General features: G+C 44.3%; 1 protein-coding gene across 2 annotated transcripts in view; it reads left to right on the top strand.

The window, feature by feature from the left end:
- Positions 1-3,458: 3,458 nt before the first annotated feature.
- The window catches only part of LOC135508276 (coiled-coil domain-containing protein 9B-like), a 51,622-nt gene continuing 34,144 nt past the window's right edge, over positions 3,459-20,936 (top strand). For both annotated transcript variants that reach the window (XM_064928349.1, XM_064928350.1), the window contains exons 1-6: positions 3,459-3,771; positions 12,211-12,312; positions 13,961-14,065; positions 14,271-14,426; positions 14,623-14,787; positions 18,064-18,135. In XM_064928349.1, coding sequence (XP_064784421.1) covers positions 3,760-3,771; positions 12,211-12,312; positions 13,961-14,065; positions 14,271-14,426; positions 14,623-14,787; positions 18,064-18,135 — 612 coding nt within the window. In that variant the 5' untranslated portion in view covers positions 3,459-3,759. The remainder of the gene's footprint in view (positions 3,772-12,210; positions 12,313-13,960; positions 14,066-14,270; positions 14,427-14,622; positions 14,788-18,063; positions 18,136-20,936) is intronic.

The following is a 20,936-nucleotide window of genomic DNA, read 5'->3' as shown; positions in this document are numbered from 1 at the left end:
TGTGGAAGACTTCATTCTTCCTGCTGCCGTGACTATGGCTGGGACAATGCTGGGGGAAAAGGTTAAAAAAACTATACAGACAATACTTCATCAAACACTGTTTCATGACTCATCAGTGACATGACAGGAGATGTTTTGAAACAATTACTTCTTTGCATACAAGCCAGTGAATTATATGTGTTACAGCTGGATGAGTCCAACAGACGTGGCGGGCCTGGCACAGCTGTCCGTTTCGTTTATGGGGGGTCAATTAAGGAAGACATCTTCTTCTGCAAACCACTGGAAACCAGGACAACATGAGAGAATATTTTTAAAGTACTGGACAGCTTTGTGACATCAAATGGACTTTGGTGGTCAAGATGTGTTGGTGTCTGTACTGATAGGGCAAATGCCATGACAGGGAGACAGAGGGAGTGATACTGAGTGACCTGGGTGCGCAATTATGCAGGTACTTTCCCGAAACGGACGACACAAACAAATGGATTCGTTAGACGCTTTCATGTCCTGCCTCCAGTCCACTTACCGATATCTGAACAAGAGAGTTCATTGAAATTGCAATAGCAGTTCTGTGATAATTACATTTACATTTTACATTTAAGTCATTTAGCAGACGCTCTTATCCAGAGCGACTTACAAATTGGTGAATTCACCTTCTGACATCCAGTGGAACAGCCACTTTACAATAGTGCATCTAAATCATTTAAGGGGGGGGGTGAGAAGGATTACTTTATCCTATCCTAGGTATTCCTTGAAGAGGTGGGGTTTCAGGTGTCTCCGGAAGGTGGTGATTGACTCCGCTGTCCTGGCGTCGTGAGGGAGTTTGTTCCACCATTGGGGGGCCAGAGCAGCGAACAGTTTTGACTGGGCTGAGCGGGAACTGTACTTCCTCAGTGGTAGGGAGGCGAGCAGGCCAGAGGTGGATGAACGCAGTGCCCTTGTTTGGGTGTAGGGCCTGATCAGAGCCTGGAGGTACTGCGGTGCCGTTCCCCTCACAGCTCCGTAGGCAAGCACCATGGTCTTGTAGCGGATGCGAGCTTCAACTGGAAGCCAGTGGAGAGAGCGGAGGAGCGGGGTGACGTGAGAGAACTTGGGAAGGTTGAACACCAGACGGGCTGCGGCGTTCTGGATGAGTTGTAGGGGTTTAATGGCACAGGCAGGGAGCCCAGCCAACAGCGAGTTGCAGTAATCCAGACGGGAGATGACAAGTGCCTGGATTAGGACCTGCGCCGCTTCCTGTGTGAGGCAGGGTCGTACTCTGCGGATGTTGTAGGGCATGAACCTACAGGAACGGGCCACCGCCTTGATGTTAGTTGAGAACGACAGGGTGTTGTCCAGGATCACGCCAAGGTTCTTAGCGCTCTGGGAGGAGGACACAATGGAGTTGTCAACCGTGATGGCGAGATCATGGAACGGGCAGTCCTTCCCCGGGAGGAAGAGCAGCTCCGTCTTGCCGAGGTTCAGCTTGAGGTGGTGATCCGTCATCCACACTGATATGTCTGCCAGACATGCAGAGATGCGATTTGCCACCTGGTCATCAGAAGGGGGAAAGTAGAAGATTAATTGTGTGTCGTCTGCATAGCAATGATAGGAGAGACCATGTGAGGTTATGACAGAGCCAAGTGACTTGGTGTATAGCGAGAATAGGAGAGGGCCTAGAACAGAGCCCTGGGGGACACCAGTGGTGAGAGCGCGTGGCGAGGAGACAGATTCTCGCCACGCCACCTGGTAGGAGCGACCTGTCAGGTAGGACGCAATCCAAGAGTGGGCCGCGCCGGAGATGCCCAACTCGGAGAGGGTGGAGAGGAGGATCTGATGGTTCACAGTATCGAAGGCAGCCGATAGGTCTAGAAGGATGAGAGCAGAGGAGAGAGAGTTAGCTTTAGCAGTGCGGAGCGCCTCCGTGATACAGAGAAGAGCAGTCTCAGTTGAATGACTAGTCTTGAAACCTGACTGATTTGGATCAAGAAGGTCATTCTGAGAGAGATAGCGGGAGAGCTGGCCAAGGACGGCACGTTCAAGAGTTTTGGAGAGAAAAGAAAGAAGGGATACTGGTCTGTAGTTGTTGACATCGGAGGGATCGAGTGTAGGTTTTTTCAGAAGGGGTGCAACTCTCGCTCTCTTGAAGACGGAAGGGACGTAGCCAGCGGTCAGGGATGAGTTGATGAGCGAGGTGTAATAATAATAATAATTGAATTTAATCAGAAGCCACTGCCAGATTTCTGGCTAGGGCTGTGATCAGAGTATCCTGCCTTGGCAATCCGAGCTGTTAGGACACTGATGCCCTTTGCAACCAGGTACCTATGTGAGAGTGGATTCTCGGCCCTCGCTAGCATGAAAACTAAATATAGGCACAGACTGTGTGTGGAAAATGATTTAAGACTGAGACTCTCTCCAATATAACCCAACATTGCAGTGTTACAGGTATGTGCATCCCTTCAAGCACACCCTTCTCATTAACCTGTGGTGAGTTATTCACAATTTTCAATGAACAAATACGTTTTTATATGTAAGATGGCTAAATAAAGAGCAAAATTATTGATTATTATTATTTGTGCCCTGGTCCTATAAGAGCTCTTTTTCACTTCCCACGAGCAGGGTTGCGACAAAAACTCACACTCATTCTTATGTTTAATAAATGTATCGTATAGTGTGTGTGTGGCAGGCTTATAATGATGGCAAAAAACAACATTTGAAAGTGCACTGACCCTGGTGCTAGAGGGGGTACACAGCTGGAGGTTGAATGTTTGAAGGGACTATAAAAAGTTTGGCAACCACTGCAGGAAATTACACATTGCTGTTTTTCTAAAATAATAATCTTAAAGTATTTGTAAAATACCACTGTTGAGAGTATTTGATAGGTGTAATCCTCTAACAATGCTTGCTATGTGGGCCTAAGTGTTATTTAACCCAGAATAGTGTGCTGGGATGGTAACGTAAAACTCTATCAAAGAAGCTGTCTGTCTAAAGCACTCTGGGAAAACTGAGCAACTGAGTGCAAGTCGTAGTGTTTTGATTTCCCTGCCGCTTCCTTGAGCAGTCTGGCATTTGTCTGCCTGGAGCATGGCCTTCAGGAGGAGTCGTGGGAAATCCTGCAGTCAACCCCCCACCCCAACTGATACCCTGCCTGGGCACTCACACTCACAGGCAAAACAGCTGTTAAAGAGATGGTAGGGGGATTGTTCTAGTGACCAAATACATGCATCTCATTATGGGCTGGTACATGTTTGGAATAACATTATGACAGGCTGCAAATAGAACGCTGAATGGTACTTACTGGACTGCTGTTATTAGTATTGAGGGACTGTATCACTCTTAGAAAGATCAAAGATTTGCTTACTAAAAATAATCTCCCGTTTCCCTTTAAATTCAGAGAGGTGGGTAGGAGTGAGTGTATTGGTAGGGGAACAGTATTTAACCAGTGTGTTCTGAGCAGAGGACAGAAGGAGGAGGGGACAGGCAGGGACAGGCAGGGAAAGGGGAGTGAGAGGTAATTTTAACTGAGAGCAAGTGCTCCAGAGAGAGGGAGAGAGCAAGAGCATGTGTGTGGGAGGGACAGAGAGTGAGAGAGTGTGAGAGCCAGCCAGCGGACGGGGGCTGTAAATCCGTTAACAGGGGCGCTCTGTGCATTTGTTAGACATCTTGGCTGTCAGCCCAACTTGGCTCATTGTAATCAAGGCATGATCGTGGACTCCAAGCAGCCCTCTCCGCCACCTCGGCTGTTGCCTCGCGCTTGGACCCAGCCCAGGTTTCAACGCTGACATGGAGAGACCTGTGAGTGCCTTCTCGCTCTCTCTCACAATCTTTCTCTTGCACTCTCTCTCTCTCTCGAGCTCTTTCTCTCCCTGCCTCTCTCGTTGTCTCCTGCTACAGGCTAGTTTCTCTGCTCCCCCATTCCTCCTGACTCCAGATGGAGGTTATAGCTGTAACTAACTGCAGTGCTTCAGTCAGACATCCTGTCTCTATTCTCCTTCCTGGCCTACCAGTAGGTGCTGGGGATGCTGGGTGGGAAGGGACTAGAGAGAGAGAGGCTCTACTGACCTCGGTTCTGCAGGCCCCCCTGCCTGGGCATGGGTGCCATAAACTGGCAGTCTCACAGCCTATGTGGGTGTTTACTTGTGTGGGGCTCAGCCAGCTACCGTGTGCTAAGGACCTGCCTCCTTCACAGGCGATCACAGTGACAGGGGCTCGGAGAGAGAAAGGAGGTACCCCAAACCCAGACGGGTACATCCACATCCCCCTCACAGCATTTTCCATGTGTGGTGTCTCTCCCTCGCTGTGATACTGTAGCTGGCTGTTCTTGTGAGCCGCCATTCGCCTGCATGAGTGCTGGTGGTGTTCCTTTCCCTCTCTGTCCTATTCCTGGTGTCATCATGGCCTGTTTTGTTTGGATACCCTGACAACCAGAAACTCTAAAGCAGCTCGGCACTTCCCGCCCTGCCTCTCTGTGAGTCCCAACTTCTATCTCACTGTTTTCACAGGTTTTAGATTTAATTTGATGCTATCTCGTCCTGTTAAAGCTATTTGGTGATGTTCAGTTTGGGCTGTCTGGGAATCATTGCCATTGGCTACACTGCACTGGAAACATACTTAAAGATTTTCAGTCTGTCCATTTAAAAAAATTAGCATGGCTGATGAATGTGCCATTTTCCGACTGCATGTTAAGGTTTTTGAGGAATGTGAATGTTGGTCTTAACATGGAGCTTCAAATAATATATTCCTTTCTTCAGTCAATTTTAAAACAAGATATTTGACCAACACCTCTCTTCCAAAATCTCCTACCATCTGCGCCAGGAGTGTGGCAGCCGCTCTTTGTGGCCAATGCAGTGGCAGTGGAACGGCTTGGAAGGATCCCGTGCAGAGTCAGAGAGCTGCGTGCTGTAGGCTACGGTTGGAGTCATTGTTCTGCAAAGTGGAATTTAACATGGAGCAGCCAGGATCATCTTTTGTCGTCACTTTGGTGGCGGTGGGTGACTGGCAGGCAGGCAGCTTTGCAGTGAGTGCCACCTCCTGGCTCTCTGTCTGTGGCAATCGAGCTGTCTGCTAGGTCTGTGCTGCAGACCTCACCGTAGTCCCTTTATATGGGGGAATTGTACAACATGGGGTTGAAAGGGATATGTTTGTTATGGTTTCCTCCCTGGTTAAGATTGTTGTCACACTGCCTCTCTGATGTCAAGTCATTGTATAACTAGATTTGAGGAGGCCTGGGTCTAGCTTTGATATGGCCACTTGTTGGTTTTGTTGCTTGTTAAGACTGTCACCATTAGCGTTATTTGCTGTATATTTTGACCTTTCATACTCTTCATGATAAACCCATTACAAGGATGACAGGGAGAGGACAATGACAGAATTGGCTTTGAAAATCCACTTTATTGCCCTCCTGGCTCTTGTTGGTGTGTGTGCATATGCATTTGTATGTGTATTGTAGGAGCTCAAGGTTTACTCGCTTTGTGTATACTAGCCTTATATGAAGGATTTAGTGAACTTTGGGAATTGTATCCCAGAGTGGTGTTTCTGCTGTGCCAATACAATCTGTTCACTTTCCTCTGAGCACTGTGTGTGGCTGTTATTTGTTCAGAACTGACACTACAGTATGTGTGGTGTGGGCGTTCACTTAGCCTGGAGAGGAAACAAATGTTATTCAGCGCTACGTCATTAGCTCTGCTCAGGGCATCCATGTGCCTTTTTAAAATGTTCTCTGTTTGAGTTTTACTCGTCATACACAAGTGTCAGCACAGACACTGCTGGAGTTACATCTAAAAGGACCCACAAGGGATCGCAATAATGCAATTTCATACCAACGCCAGCATTTAATTAGCAGATCAAATAATCATAAGTTGAGCTCAAAACCTGCTGCTTGTACAGTTATCTGGAAGCACTTTTTGCAGCTCCCACATAATATTTTTGATTGAACGTAGTGATGGTAGGCTACTTCTTTTTCCATGGTATCCCATACAGTACAAGTCAAAAGTTTGGACACACCTACTCATTCCTAGGTTTTTCTTTATTTTGTACTATTTTCTACATTGTAGAATAATAGTGAAGACATCAAAACTATGAACTAACACATATGGAATCATGTAGTAACCAAAAAAGTCAGTTAAGAACAAATTCTAAGCATGGAGGAGGAGGTGTGATGTGCTCTGCTGGTTAAATCAAATTTTATTGGTCACATACACATGGTCAGCAGATGTTAATGTAAGTGTAATGAAATGCTTGTGCTATCAAATTCACAACTACCTAATACACACAAATGTAAAGGGATGAATAAGAATATGTACATATAAATATATGGATGAGCGATGGCCATGCGGCATAGGCAAGATGCAGTAGATAGTTTAGAATACAGTATGTACATATGAGATGAGTAATGTAGTATTAAGTAAACATTATTAAAGTGGCGTTATTTAAAGTGACTAGTGATACCTTTATTTCCATTTATTTAAGTGTCCAGAGATTTGAGTCTGTGTAGGCAGCAGACTCTCCATGTTAGGGATGTCTGTTTAAAAGTCGGATAGCCTTGAGATAGAAGCTGTTTTTCAGTCTCTCGGTCCCAGCTTTGATGCACCTGTACTGATCTCGCCTTCTGGATGATAGCGGGATGAACAGTCAGTGGCTCGGGTGGTTGTTGTCCTTGATAATCTTTTTGACCTTCCTGTGACATCGGGTGCTGTTGGTCTCCTGGAGGGCATGTAGTTTGCCCTTGGTGATGCGTTGTGCAGATGGCACTACCTTCTGGAGAGCCTTGCGGTTGAGGGAGGTGCAGTTGACACAGCCCGACAGGATGCTCTCGATTGTGCATCTGTTCAAGTTTGAATGTTTTAGTTGACAAGCCACATTTCTTCAGCCTCTTGAGGTTGAAGTGGTGCTGTTGCGCCTTCACCACGCTGTCTGTGTCAGTGGACCATTTCAGTTTGTTCGTGATGTGTACACCGAGGAACTTAAAACTTTCCACCTTCTCCACTGCTGTCCCGTACATCTGGATTGGGGGGTGCTCCCTCAGCTGTTTCCTGTCCAACATCATCTCCTTTGTTTTGTTGACGTTGAGTGAGAGGTTATTTTCCTGACACCACACTCCGAGGGCCCTCACCTCCTCCCTTGTCTTGTCGTGTTGGTAATCAGGCCTACCACTGTAGTGTCATCTGCAAACTTGATGATTAAGTTGGAAGCGTGCATGGCCATGCAGTCATGGGTGGACAGGGAGTAGAGGAAAGGGCTGCGAGCGCACCCTTGTGGGTGGTGTTGAGGATCAGCGGGAGTGGAGATGTGGTTTCCTTTCTTCAACACCTGGGGGCGGTCCGTCAGAAAGTCCAGGACCCAGTTGCACAAGGCGGGTTCGAGACCCTGTGGCTTGAGCTTAAGGACGAGTTTGGAGGGTACTATGGTGTTAAATGCTGAGCTGTATTCAATGAACTGCATTCTTACATAGATATTCCTCCTGTCCAGATGGGATAGGGCAGTGTGCAGTGTGATGCCGACTGCATCATCAGTGGACCTATTGGGGCGGTAAGCAGAATGGAGTGGGTCTAGGGTATCAGGTAGGGTGGAGGTGATATGATCCTCGACTAGTCTCCCAAAGCACTTCATGATAACAGAAGTGAGTGCTATGGGTGATAGTCATTTAGTTCAGTTACCTTAGCTATCATGGGACAGGATCGATGGTGGCCATCTTGAAGAATGTGGGGACAACAGACTGGTATAGGGATTGATTGAATATGTCAATAAACACACCAGCCAGCTGGTCTGCGCATGTTCTGAGGATGCGGCTAGGGATGCCGTCTGGGTCAGCAGCCTTGCGAGGGTTAACACGTTTAAATGTTTTACTCACATTGGCCATGGAGAAGGAGAGGCCACAGGCTTTGGTAGCAGGCCCGTGTCAGTGGCACTGTATTGTCCTCAATGCGAGCAAAGAAGTTGTTACATTTCTTTGGCAGCTTGACGTCAATGTCTGCAACGGGGCTGGTTTTCTTTTTGGAATCCGTGATTGACTGTCGACCCTGCCACATACGTCTCGTGTTTGAGCCGTTGATTTGCGTCTCTACTTTTTCTCTATACTGACGCTTAGCTGCCACATACGTCTCGTGTTTGAGCCGTTGATTTGCGTCTCTACTTTTTCTCTATACTGACGCTTAGCTTGTTTGCCTTGTGGAGGGAATAGCTCCACTGTTTGTATTCGGTCATGTTCCCAGTGGTGGTTTGCGCTTTCAGTTTTGAGCAAATGCTGCCATCATTCCACAGATTCTGGTTAGGAAAGGTTTTAATAGTCACAGTGGGTACGACATCTCCGATGTACTTGCTAATAAACTCGGTCACCGAGTCAGCATATACATCAATGTTATTGTCAGAGGCTATCCGAAACATATCCCAGTCCACTGTCAGTGATAATAAATAGAATTCAAGGCATACTTAACCAGCATGGCTACCACAGCATTTTGCAGCAATACGCCATCCCAACTGGTTTGCGCTTAGTGGGACTATCATTCGTTTTTCAACAGGACAATGACCCACCACACCTCCAGGCTGTGTAAGGGCTATTTGACCAAGAAGGAGAGTGGTGGAGTGCTGCATCAGATGACCTGGCCTCCACAATCACCCAACCTTAACCCAATTGAGATGGTTTGGGATGAGTTGGACCGCAGAGTGAAGGAAAAGAAGCCAACAAGTTCTCAGCATATGTGGGAACTTCTTCAAGACTATTGAAAAAGCATTCCAGGTGAAGTTGGTTTATTTAGAGAATGTCAAGAGTGTGCAAAGCTGTCATTAAAGCAAATGGTGGCTACTTTGAAGAATCTAAAATATATTTTGATTTGTTTAACACTTTTTTGGTTACTACATGATTCCATGTGTTATTTCATAGTTTTGATGTCTTCACTATTATTATACAATGTAGAAAAACCCTTGAATGAGTAGGTGTCCAAACTTTTCACTGGTACTGTATATATTTTTTGCTATTTAATGTTTCAACCAGTTCATGTGGTTGTTGTATTATACCAGTTTTTATTCAAAGCCAATCTGATGTTTTATTAAATTATTGTAACGTGCTTTGTTTGAAGGAGACCAAGGCGCAGCGTAATTGGTGGTCATCATATTTATTTAAATGAGAAGCAGCAACAAAATAACAAAGTGAAACCAAAACAACCGTACCATTCCGTAGGCTACAAGAGCTGTACAAAAACAAGATCCCACAACATAGGTGGGGAAAAAGGCTACCTAAGTATAATTCCCAATCAGAGACAACGATAGACAGCTGCCTCTGATTGGGAACCACACTCGGCCAAACACAAAGAAATACAAGACATAGAATGCCTCCCCCCCACATCACACCCTGACCTCACCAAATAGAGAAATAAAATGGCTCTCTAAGGTCAGGGCGTGACAGTTATTGACAGGTATGTGTAAATTCCTACTAGTGGCCAATTTCAAAGCTGCAAACAAACTTGTGTGGAGGCGACTCTCAGCTAAACACATTTTGCTGATATTTTTGGAAAATACTTAATGGAAAATATCTTGCCAGTTGAAAATATGGGATTTTCATGCACACAGTCGTGCCACGTCACAGTCAATACAGTAGCAACATAACTTGGTGAACCACAACAATATAATATATTTTAAGCACTGACAGCTAACATTTCTTTTTATACATTTAGACTTATTTTACTGTGAAATTAACTGAACTTTGTTGCCTTTCGTAAATTTGACATTTCTCTCAGGTGGGCTTAATAGGTAAAGTAGCACAAAAAGAACCCTCTATACAAAATATAAATGGAAATAAATAAATATTGTTCAATGTGATCAATACTGACTTCGCATAATATTGCCATATATAGTGTACATTAATACCCCAAACCATAGGTTTCCAAATATATTCTAAGTAAACTTTGCTATAGTGTCTTTTTTACAATAAATCATTGTTGTTCCAGTATGCTCCAATTATGCCCCGTTTGTATTGCAACACATGTCAATGGTGTATTGGAGACAAAGTCAGGTGCAGGAGAGTAGAGTATAATGAACAGGAACACTTTTATTATAGTTCCAAAAACGAGAGCACTACATAAGTCAAACGCGCTCAAAAAACAGAACATAATGGGAAACAGGATGGGAAACAGAGGGTAAAATACAAGTAGATTGATTGGGGAAATGAAAAACAGGTGTGTATGGAAACAAGACAAGACAAATGGATATATGAAAAATGGAGCAGCGATGTCTAGAAAGCCGGTGAAGTGGATCGCCGAACGTCTCCCGAACAAGGAGAGGAGCCGACTTCGGTGGAAGTCATGACAACATGATGATTGTGTGACATCCATAATATTGAATAGACCTGAGCATAAATGTTTTTTATTTAAGTTGATTAAAACACTTAAGCTACAGTTATGCATATAATGCATCTGTCCATGGTGCCTTTACCAAGTTTTTAAATACAATTCATTGATGCAGAGAAAGAAGAATATGTTCAGGATTGAAGGACATCAGGGATAGAAGACCTACAAGTAGTGGACAAAAATTGAAACAAATGAGGGACAGGAAGACGACTATTGGATGACTACTCATGCAGTTAGGGCCGGGGTGCTGTCATATTGTTGTCCCTCATTCATCCAGGTGTTTCTATTGTTTGGATCACCCTTTGCAATACAACAGTAGAGCGGAAGATTTGAAACAGTCTTCAGATAGGCTTTAGGAAGGCAAGTTAAACGAATGAACAAGTATAGGAATACAGCAAATGTTAAACAGCTTTCAGATAATTCATTAAACATTGTTTGTGTTATGGTCTTTGTGATCGTGTCTTATCCACAGAGGGCCGGTGCGGGTTTTTGTTCTAAACAGGCAGTGAGACACCTGATTCAACTAATCAAGTTTTGATTGAAGTTTATGATTAGTTTAATCTGGTGTACACTGGTTGTCAAGAACAAAAGACTGAGCCCAAATTGATCTCTGCGGATACAATTGGACACCACTTTTTATTAATGGTACTTCAATGATAAATAGTAATGATCACTTGATTTTAATAATTTTAGGGGAGATTATTGTAATTGTAAGCTTACATAAGAAATTTCATTTTGTAAGTGTTTAACATTTGGAAATGAATTACAGTTGATTATTAAAGAGTGGGCTTATCTGGAACGACCATGGGCTTAAAGGGTACATTCAGTACCCATTAAGTCTAGTATGGACTTGTAACATATTTTATCAAATATTTTGATGTCACATTAAATATATTGTGAAATTAAAGTCATAAAACTTCACGAGAGATTCATCTTTCATCTTACTTCCACTTTCCTTATGAAAATTAGGGCTGTTTACGTTAGAAATGTCTAAACTTAGATTTTGGTGGGCTAAATAGGTGCACTTACCCTAATATCACCAGATAGTGCTACGAGAATGCTCAGGATCAGAAGCCCAACATTGACCCAGATTGTTTTTTTGGATTAGATTCTCCATCCCTGTGATTTGTGCCCTGAATACATTTCAAAATGGTGTGTCTGTCAATTTACCAGCTGTAGTTTCTATAGTTAATTGGATTTGTGTTATAAGGCCTAGCGGCCTTCATGGTTACTGTAATGACTATTGTTCAGTCAAAACCACAGAGTGCCACAGTGGTATGACATATGAAATGCCTTCAGTTTTAAAAGTGGCGTAACACACACCCTGTTTCAGCCCCATAAAAATTCAACGAGGCTTAAGTCAGGGCCTTTTGTCGTATGAGGAGACATGCTGCTCTGTTCTGTAGTGAAGACGGCATCAGGATGTTTAGGATGCTATGCTTTGCTCTGGTATTCCTACTGGTTAACTGAGCCCAATTATGAACAGTCCATGAGGACACGTATGTTTGTGGGTTTGTGTGTGTTTACTACTATTACTGTGCGTGACCGCAACAGACACCATTGGTGTAGAAAGATGGAGATATTTCATACTCATGGATGGATCCTTCTGTAAATCACGTCAAGCCGAGAATTGTAAGAAGATCATTTCATCAGTGCTTGCTACATATTGTTGGCTGGATTTTGCTGAGAGTTAATCATTCTGAATGCCCATCATGCACTGGATTGTTTATTGTAGATACTGTAGCCACTCACAGGTAGGCTTAGTTTCTGTACAGCACTTTGTGACATCAGCTGATGTAAGAAGGGCTTTATAAATAAATTGGATTGATTGAGGTACCAATAAGATTCTACATTAAAGCTCTGATGAGCTGAGTATTCTCTCTCTCGTCTCCAGACCCCCAGTGACGTCATGTTGAAGAAAGAGAAGGATGTGGAGCTGGATAAGAAGATTGAGGCGCTCCGCAGGAAGAATGAAGCACTCATGAAGAGGTACCAGGTGAGTTAGTGTTCAACTGTTCTTACTCTGAAACAGAGACACCGTTTTAAACCTGCACTGATCACATGGAGAAGTTAGAGGATTGGGGTTGACAGACCTGACATTTTTTATTTAATTATACAAATTATTATACAAAATTCTTGCAACCAATATAATGTTATATATATGGGGGATACAACCATCCCAGCTCTACAGATGTTTCGGCAAAGAGACAGAATTAATATATAATTTGTTCTGGTACTGTTCAAATTATGTAGCTTGTTTTTGGTCGCAGGTTCAGGAATGGCTGAAGTATCGCAAAATCTACCTGGAGCTAACTCTGCAAATTGCACTGCTGGGTGATTTTGAAAAGTCATAGTCAATCGATAAATAATATAATACTACTTTTAGCAAAAATGTTTATCTTTAATTTACAATCTGTGGAAAACATCACAGCACAGTTGAAAAATATATGGCAAATAGAAATCAGAACTGGATGGTCTTCAGAGATAGATGGGAGGGGTTGATGGTAGCTGAAGGATGGGATTAAAAACAAACAAAAGATAACTATTTTAAAATACATTGTGTCTGTAAAATGTATATAGTATGTGTAAGATGGAAGTAGAAGCCAAAGTGGTATTGTCCATTAGTTTCCTCCAATTAGGGGAGGGGTGGTAGGGTTAGGGGAAAATAATAAAGAAACATGTATTTTAAAGCATATTCAGTACCAGTCAAAAGTTTGGACACACCTACTCATTCAAGGGTTTTTCTTTATTTTTACTATTTTCTACATGTCTTAAAGTAATGATGGACTGTTATTTCTCTTTGCTCATTTGAGCTGTTCTTGCCATAATATGTACTATGTACCAAATAGGGCTATCTTCTGTATACCACCCCTACCTTGTCACAACACAACTGATTGGCTCAAACACATTAAGAAGGAAAGAAATTCCACAAATTAACTTTTAGCAAGGTACACCTGTTAATTGAAATGCCTTCCAGGTGACTTCCTCATGAAGCTGGTTGAGAGAATGCTAAAGAGTGTGCAAAGCTGTCATCAAGACACATGGTGGCTACTTTGAAGAATCTCAAAAATATTTTGATTTGTTTAACACTTTTTTGGTTACTACATGATTCCATATGTGTTATTTCATAGTTTTGATATATTCACTATTTTTGTACAATGTAAAAAATAGTAAAAAGAAAGAGACACACACACACGCACGCACGCACGCACGCACGCACACACACACACACACACACACACACACACACACACACACACACACACACACACACACACACACACACACACACACACACACACACACACACACACATACATACATACATACACGTAAGTATGTATATGGGGGATTGGAAATTATGCAGACAATTACATTGATTCAAGCTACAATCTATACGCAATATTAAAGCTGATCTACCCCCTAAAGAAAGAAAAAAAGACCTGTCGTCTTTATGGATTTGTTTAATCCTCATATCCCCAAACCAAGTGACATTGGAAACCTTAGATAATGATAAGTATCTAACGACTAGCCTTGTATGGAGTGAAGATCTAAGACAAATATTGCATTTTAACTCACATTTTTTTACAGGGTTTGTTGACGACTAATAATAAGTGTTTCATGTTCTGTTTCATTCCATGCAGGAGGTAGAGGAAGACAAGAAGAGAGCGGAGAAGGAAGGAATTATACTGCAAAGCCCTAAGGGTAAAGCAGGGGACTTAACCATCACCATCAACAAGTCTACCAGCGTGAGTTGCCCCGTCTGTCTACAGAGATGTACACAGAGATGCTTTTACATACCGAATAGTTCTGAGATATGAATATTCATACCAACACAATTACAATGTCCATATTGATGAACGAAACCATATGCATACACATATTATCAGCAATAGAGATGTATTACTGAGATACTGTGATTCACACTGTCATGTTCACTTTGCTATTGAGTAGGATCCTCGTGTTGTGATGACCAAACCAGGGACGGGTGGTTCTCCCACCCCAAAGTGGGTCCAGGAGCTTGGGGAGAGGGAGACGGAGGGGAACCTGCTGGGCTCTGGGCGGGGCAGGAGGAAGCAGCTACTGGTCACCATGGCTGGCAACACAAAGGTAAACAACATGACGAGCCTATGAGGTACAGCAGGAATTATAAAGTTCTGTGGCCAACTGTAGTCAAATGATGCCATTGAATGATACAAATTATGTTTAGGGCCAGGACTTTTTTCTGATAAGGTCACTTGGTCAGGGGAAGTCCTAATCTCATTAAAATTATTGATATTGATGATCCATGGTTGTTTGATCCCAGGGTAAGAGGGTGGTGAGTGAGAGGCTGGAGAGAAGACCAGGTCCAGGTCCCCTCAGTCCACTAGATGTGAAGAGCCCTACAGAGGACAACCAGCACCGTGTGGCATCAACAGCAAGAGGAAAACACCAGCACACTCACACAGCAAAGAGGGACACAGGACCACAGGTCATCAGTGCATACTTTGGGCCGAATCCTAGCTTGAGACATGAGACTCTAAACTGAGAGTCCTTGGGGAAACCGATAGGCCTATGTCATAATAGCCTGCTTTTTATAGATTGAGAATATGGCAGTTGGCTATTTTTACACTGTCAAGACTTTGGCTAGTTTATATTGCTTCCACATCATTCCCTGCTCTGTACCTTGTTGTCTAGCCACCTTCCCCTCCCCCTCCCTTGTGTCTGTCCTCTCATACGCTGCTGTCTTGTTTTACATAGTTGTCAGACATGCCGGCTGGCCCCTCCCCTCCTGTAAAGAAGCACAAAGACTGTTGGACAGAGGGCGGGCTGCAGGGGTGGTGATTGACTGGGGGGGGCAGGACTGTGAACTCTTCTGTCACACTGGTCTGGCCTGGAGCTATTTGGGCCTGCTGTTTTTTATTGTTATTTTATTTAACTTGGCAAGTCAGTTAAGAACAGTCTTATTTACAATGACGGCCTACCCCGGCCAAATCTGGACGATGCTGGGCCAATTGTGTGCCGCCTTATGGGACTCCCAATCATGGCTGGATGTGATACAGCCTGGATTTGAATCAGGGACTGTAGTGATGCCTCTTGCACTGAGATGCAGTGCCTTAGACCGCTGTGCCACTCGGGAGCTCCAAGTGTAGCTAGTAGCTTCTGTAGTCAGAGCTGAGAGTGCTCAATTGACATAGTTTGTTGAAAAATTAAATTATCACATTTGATGGTATATGGTGTATTGTTTTCCACAGTGTTCTGATCTGGAGGGCCATTGTACTGTAGCAGAGCCCCTCAAGCAGTCCTGCTGGGGTGTACCTGCTGTATTCAGACAGAGCCGAGAGCCCTCAGCAGACAGCAGACATACAGCTTGTTAGTCCCTCTGTCTCTACAGTGGCATGGCTGTTATCCTCATGAGACTGTAGGGAGAAGTATTTATCTAGCTGATCCAGGGCTTTCGTTATATCCCCTGACACTGGGCCGGCCATTGAGAATGGCTGCAGCAAATAACTTGGAAAATAGATCATAAATGGCTTGTGTGTGTTTTCTTCCAAGGATTTTTCTTTAATTTTGGTTTTCAGAGCCATTGTTTAAGCTTACCATTTAAGGACAATTAAGATGGTCCTTATTGAGTTACTGTATTTCAAGTCCCAAACATCCTGCCTGTTAGGGCTGCTCTTAGCTCTCTATTACTTCATGAGTTATGATTCGGGGATGTGATATGGTCATTTATAAATATGTACAGATGGAAACGTTTTAAAAGAACTGCCTGATGCAGGTGGTTTCATAGAAGCTGTGCAGGCACACATACGCATGCATGCATGCATGCACGCGCACACACACACACACACACACACACACACACACACACACACACACACACACACACACACACACACACACACACACACACACACACACACACACACACACACACACACACACACACACACACACACACACACACACACAGTACTCCTAGCTGCTCTGTGAAATGCCACACGGTTTCTGATTTAGAGCCCTTGGGCACACAGAGTCTTTGGGACAGCTGCTAGTGTTCTGACTGTCGTCGGGAACACACAAGAACACACACTCTAACACGCACATGGCCCAATCAACACACTGACGCACACTACCGGCAGCTGATCCTCCAGCACTAAAAAGTGAAACCCAGCCAGTCTGTCAGGCTCTGTGAACAGAGAGTGGATCTGTGCTGCAGGAAGAGCGGAGAGCTGCACAAAGCTGTAGTGTGGGACAGGACAGACAGACCATGGCTCCAGAATGATTTAGAACACAACCCTGTGTTTACAGGCTGCTGCTGCTACTGCCAGGTCCAGTGAAGTTAACGTGACAAATGTACAGGGTGAACAGGATGTTCCCTGGCTGTGTTTCTGGCCTATATCTATCTGGAAAGACGCTCATAGTCATGCCATGTACACTGAATCAGCATTTGAGCCATGGCCAGTGTTTGATACAGCCGTGAAAAACTAGGCCTGTTTGCCAGGTCCACTTCTATTTGGACCCCGCTTACATAATGTTGTTCAGCCTCTATATGGGGGTGATTGCTCTGCAGAACACTCTCTTCAGACAGCCAGCCCTGTTACTGCAGCAGCATGGGATGAGAGTGACAAGGAGAGCCTCAGGGTGGTACTATCACTACAGGCCCTGGGATAGAGCGAGAGGAAGAGATGGAGAGAGAGAGAGAACCAGGCTTGCAGACAGGGTTTTCCGGTCTCTGTTACTTTCCTAAACCACAGAGAGCCTGCTCTCCTCCGCCACATTGTTTCCCCATTCCTGCCGTCATGAAAATCATGATTTCATCTAATTAACATTTGGCTGCCTTTTGTTCAGAATGGGCTCATTATGCCACCAATGACAGGACAGAGTGGGCAGCATGCCAATGAAGGGGGAAAGAGTGATGGAGATAAGAGAAGAAAGCGAGTGGAATACAGCGTGTGAGAGAGGGGGAGGAAAAGTGATTTACAAGAGTTGTAAGAGAGGGAGAGGGATCCTTTTTGAGTGTGTGCGCACAGGGGAACAAAACCCCAGGCTCAATGGTATGACTCCGAAGGTGTTCTATCATTCCTCGGACAAGCTTCCTGACTGTTTCCAAAACTCCCTGTACCTCTCTCACTCTCTCACACTGTTCTGGAGATGGCTGTTAGTAGCACCAGCAGTCTAGGGTTTATTCAGTAGTGGAACGTTTAGAAGGTTGGCAGTAGAGACGTTGAATTGAATGGATACTGGGAAGAATATTGCCTTAAGAATATAAATAATCCCAAATCATATATGGAAAAGGTAATAGAAAAAAGATTGGGTAAGGGTCAAAGTAAAACTTTTTTTTAAGTCTCTTGCTCCCACCCCTCCCCAGGGCTTCGCACCGGGATGTATATAATGGATATATCGGCAAGAAATTGGTACAATTGGGACTGTTTGAAAGGGGATCAATTAAACATGGCCTGTTTTATTTTTTTTCCCCCAGTTGATATTCCGTGAATTCTGTGTAAAATTGATATTTCATAGTGTCTTTGAAAAAGACTATGATACCATGTGTCCACTTGGGGGCAGTGTAGCTCTTTGAAAGTCTGTATTGTGCTGCTGAGGAGAGGAACAGTTCATTTTTGTGACAGCAATATCAGTGGCAGCAGTGGGACCTGCTGTAGTATGACCCTTCTGTATAAGAACTTAGTTGATAGACATCATCATTGTTTTTGTCGTGCTGTTAACGTCTTTCTCTCTCCTCCATTCTCTCTTCTCTATCTTTCAGGATGAAGTAGGGCAGGGGAAGTGTTTGACAGAGGAGCGTCACTGGCTGTCAGAGTGTGAGCCTTACCACCAGGTAAGAGACCAGACCCCTTCTTATTGGCACTTAATTGCTTACTATCCTAAGCCAATCAATTACCATGAATATAAATGTAACCTAAGTACCATATAACCAACATTTCATGATGCATTCTTTCACATTTTGTTTAATTGTCCAATTGTGCATACTGAATCTTCTTTTGAAGAATGTGTGCATTGTCCATCATAGGATAATCCATGTCAAATCAGTGTGCACATGTCAGCGTAGGTGTTGAGCAACTCAGGAGTTGCGTGTTGAAACCCAGTGGCGGCAGCTCAGAGGCAATTTCACTTCAAACGGTGTTACACGCAGTCTGACTGACATCGTCATCAGGTTATTACTGCCTTATTACTACTCCATTACTGCAAACCGAGCTTGCCGATGAGCCTCTTCAGCTCACTGGTCTTGGACTTTAAAACACACACTGCGTACCAGACCTCTGGAGTCTGCCATAGTGTCAATGATTCGCCCCATGAGTTACGTGGAGCTGTAGCATCCACAATGAGAACAAAGTCTCTGATGGTGAAAATCAGCTTTGTGCTGTTCCACTTTGGACGATCCTGCATCATTGACAGATACTCACATGTCCATCTTCTCCAGAAAAGTTCTGCAAAGTACTGGGCTTGTTTCCATCTCCTTCGAGCATACAAGTCGTGCTTCTTGACCAGACCTGGTGGCAACAATGGTTATCCTTTGAGTTGAATGACGTGATTTGGCGTTAGGGAATCCAAGACACTTGGGTCATTCGAGACTGAAGTTATTAGGCAGTCATTAAGAATTGCCTCCATCTTACATGGAGCTGTTTACAGGGCTTCGTCATCAAACCTGCATCATGACGGGTTGAAGAACACTCTTTACTTGCTGGATGAGCTGTTCCCACACACCGGCATGGTGAGCACCATTAGGAGTGTTGAATCTCCACTTTATGCCATCCTGCAACAGGGCTTTTTGAATTTTGTCTTCAGAGCTTCTCTTAGCTCACAGTTAAAGCTGACACATTTTATTCCATTGTCCTCTCCTAAATTCAGCAAAAAAAGGAACGTCCTCTCACTGTCAACTGCGTTAATTTTCAGCTAAATGAACATGTGTAAATATTTGTATGAACATAACAAGATTCAACAACTGAGACATAAACTGGACAAGTTCCACAGACATGTGACTAACAGAAATGGAATAATGTGTCCCTGAACAAGGGGGGGAGTCCAAATCAAAAGTAACAGTCAGTATCTGGTGTGGCCACCAGCTGCATTAAGTACTTCAGTGCATCTCCTCCTCATGGACTGCACCAGAGTTGCCAGTTCTTGCTGTCAGATGTTACCCCACTCTTCCACCAAGACACCTGCAAGTTCCCAGACATTTCTGGGCGGAATGGCCCCGAGCCCTCACCCTCTGATCCAACAAGTCCCAGACGTGCTCAATGGGATTGAGATCCGGGCTGTTCGCTGGCTATGGCAGAACACTGACATTCCTGTCTTGCAGGAAATCATTCACAGAATGAGCAGTATGGCTGGTGGAATTGTCATGCTGGAGGGTCATGTCAGGATGAGCCTGCAGGAAGGGTACCACATGAGGCAGGAGGATGTCTTCCCTGTAACGACCAGCATTGAGAGTGCCTGCAATGACAACAAGCTCAGTCCGATGATGCTCGGTGTAATGCTCATTCCTTCGATGATAAACACGAATCCAACCATCACCCCTGGTGAGACAAAACTGTGACTTGTCAGTGAAGAGCACTTTTTGCCAGTCCTGTCTGGCCCAGCGACGGTGGGTTTGTGCCCATAGGCGATGTTGTTGCCGTTGATGTCTGGTGAGGACCTGCTTTACAACAGTCCAGCCTCTCTCAGCCTATTGCGGACAGTCTGAGCACAGATGGAGGGATTGTGTGTTCCTGATGTAACTCGGGCAGTTGTTGTTGCCATCCTGTACCTGTCCCGCAGGTGTGATGTTCGGATGTACCGATCCTGTGCAGGTGTTGTTACACGTGGTCTGCCACTGCGAGGATGATCAGCTGTCTCCCCTGTCTCCCTATAGAGCTGTCTTAGGTGTCTCACAGTAAAGACATTGCAATTTATTGCCCTGGCCACATCTGCAGTCCTCATGCCTACTTGCAGCACGCCTAAGGCACGTTCACGCAGATGAGCATGCTCTCTGGGCATCTTTCGTTTTGTGTTTTTCAGTCAGTAGAAAGGCCTCTTTAGTGTCCTAAGTTTTCATACATGTGACCTGAATTGCCTACCGTCTATAAGCTGTTAATGTCTTAACGACTGTTCCACAGGTGCATGTTCATTAATTGTTTATGGATCATTGAACAAGCATGGGAAACAGTGTTTAAACCGTTTGCAATGAAGATCTGTGAAGTTATTTGGGTTTTTACTCATTTTCTTTGAAAGACCTGAAAAAGGGACATTTCTTTTTTTTGCTGAGTTTACAAATGAACCGTTGAAGGGGACTGAAGCATGAGTCTGTGTCAAAGGAATGAGCCATTTTGAGAATGATGGCTCAGCAGGTCAGATGTGAATATTACTCCATACCTCTTTACATGACTTTGTCCTCTCTTAACTTCAGTAGGTCCGCAGTAGTCGATGCCTACATGAATGAAAAGTGATAGATCTGTAGAGATTCTGCCTATAGGAAGAGAAGCCATTTTCTGCTGTCCTACATTTCCATGTTTGCGTTGACAAGCCAGACATTCCTATATGATGGAGCTTGCTGCAGAGTTGCTACGAAGAACCCAGTATATGTGCTGCAGCCTGGAGAGCATGTCATTTCTCCTGCTGTGGCCAACCAGGTCATGACAA

This window comes from Oncorhynchus masou, chromosome 21 (assembly GCF_036934945.1).
Source record: "Oncorhynchus masou masou isolate Uvic2021 chromosome 21, UVic_Omas_1.1, whole genome shotgun sequence".
NCBI classification, from domain to species: Eukaryota; Metazoa; Chordata; class Actinopteri; order Salmoniformes; family Salmonidae; genus Oncorhynchus; species Oncorhynchus masou.
The sequence above is the reverse complement of the archived record's forward strand: the minus strand, read 5'-3'. Positions and strand labels throughout refer to the sequence as shown.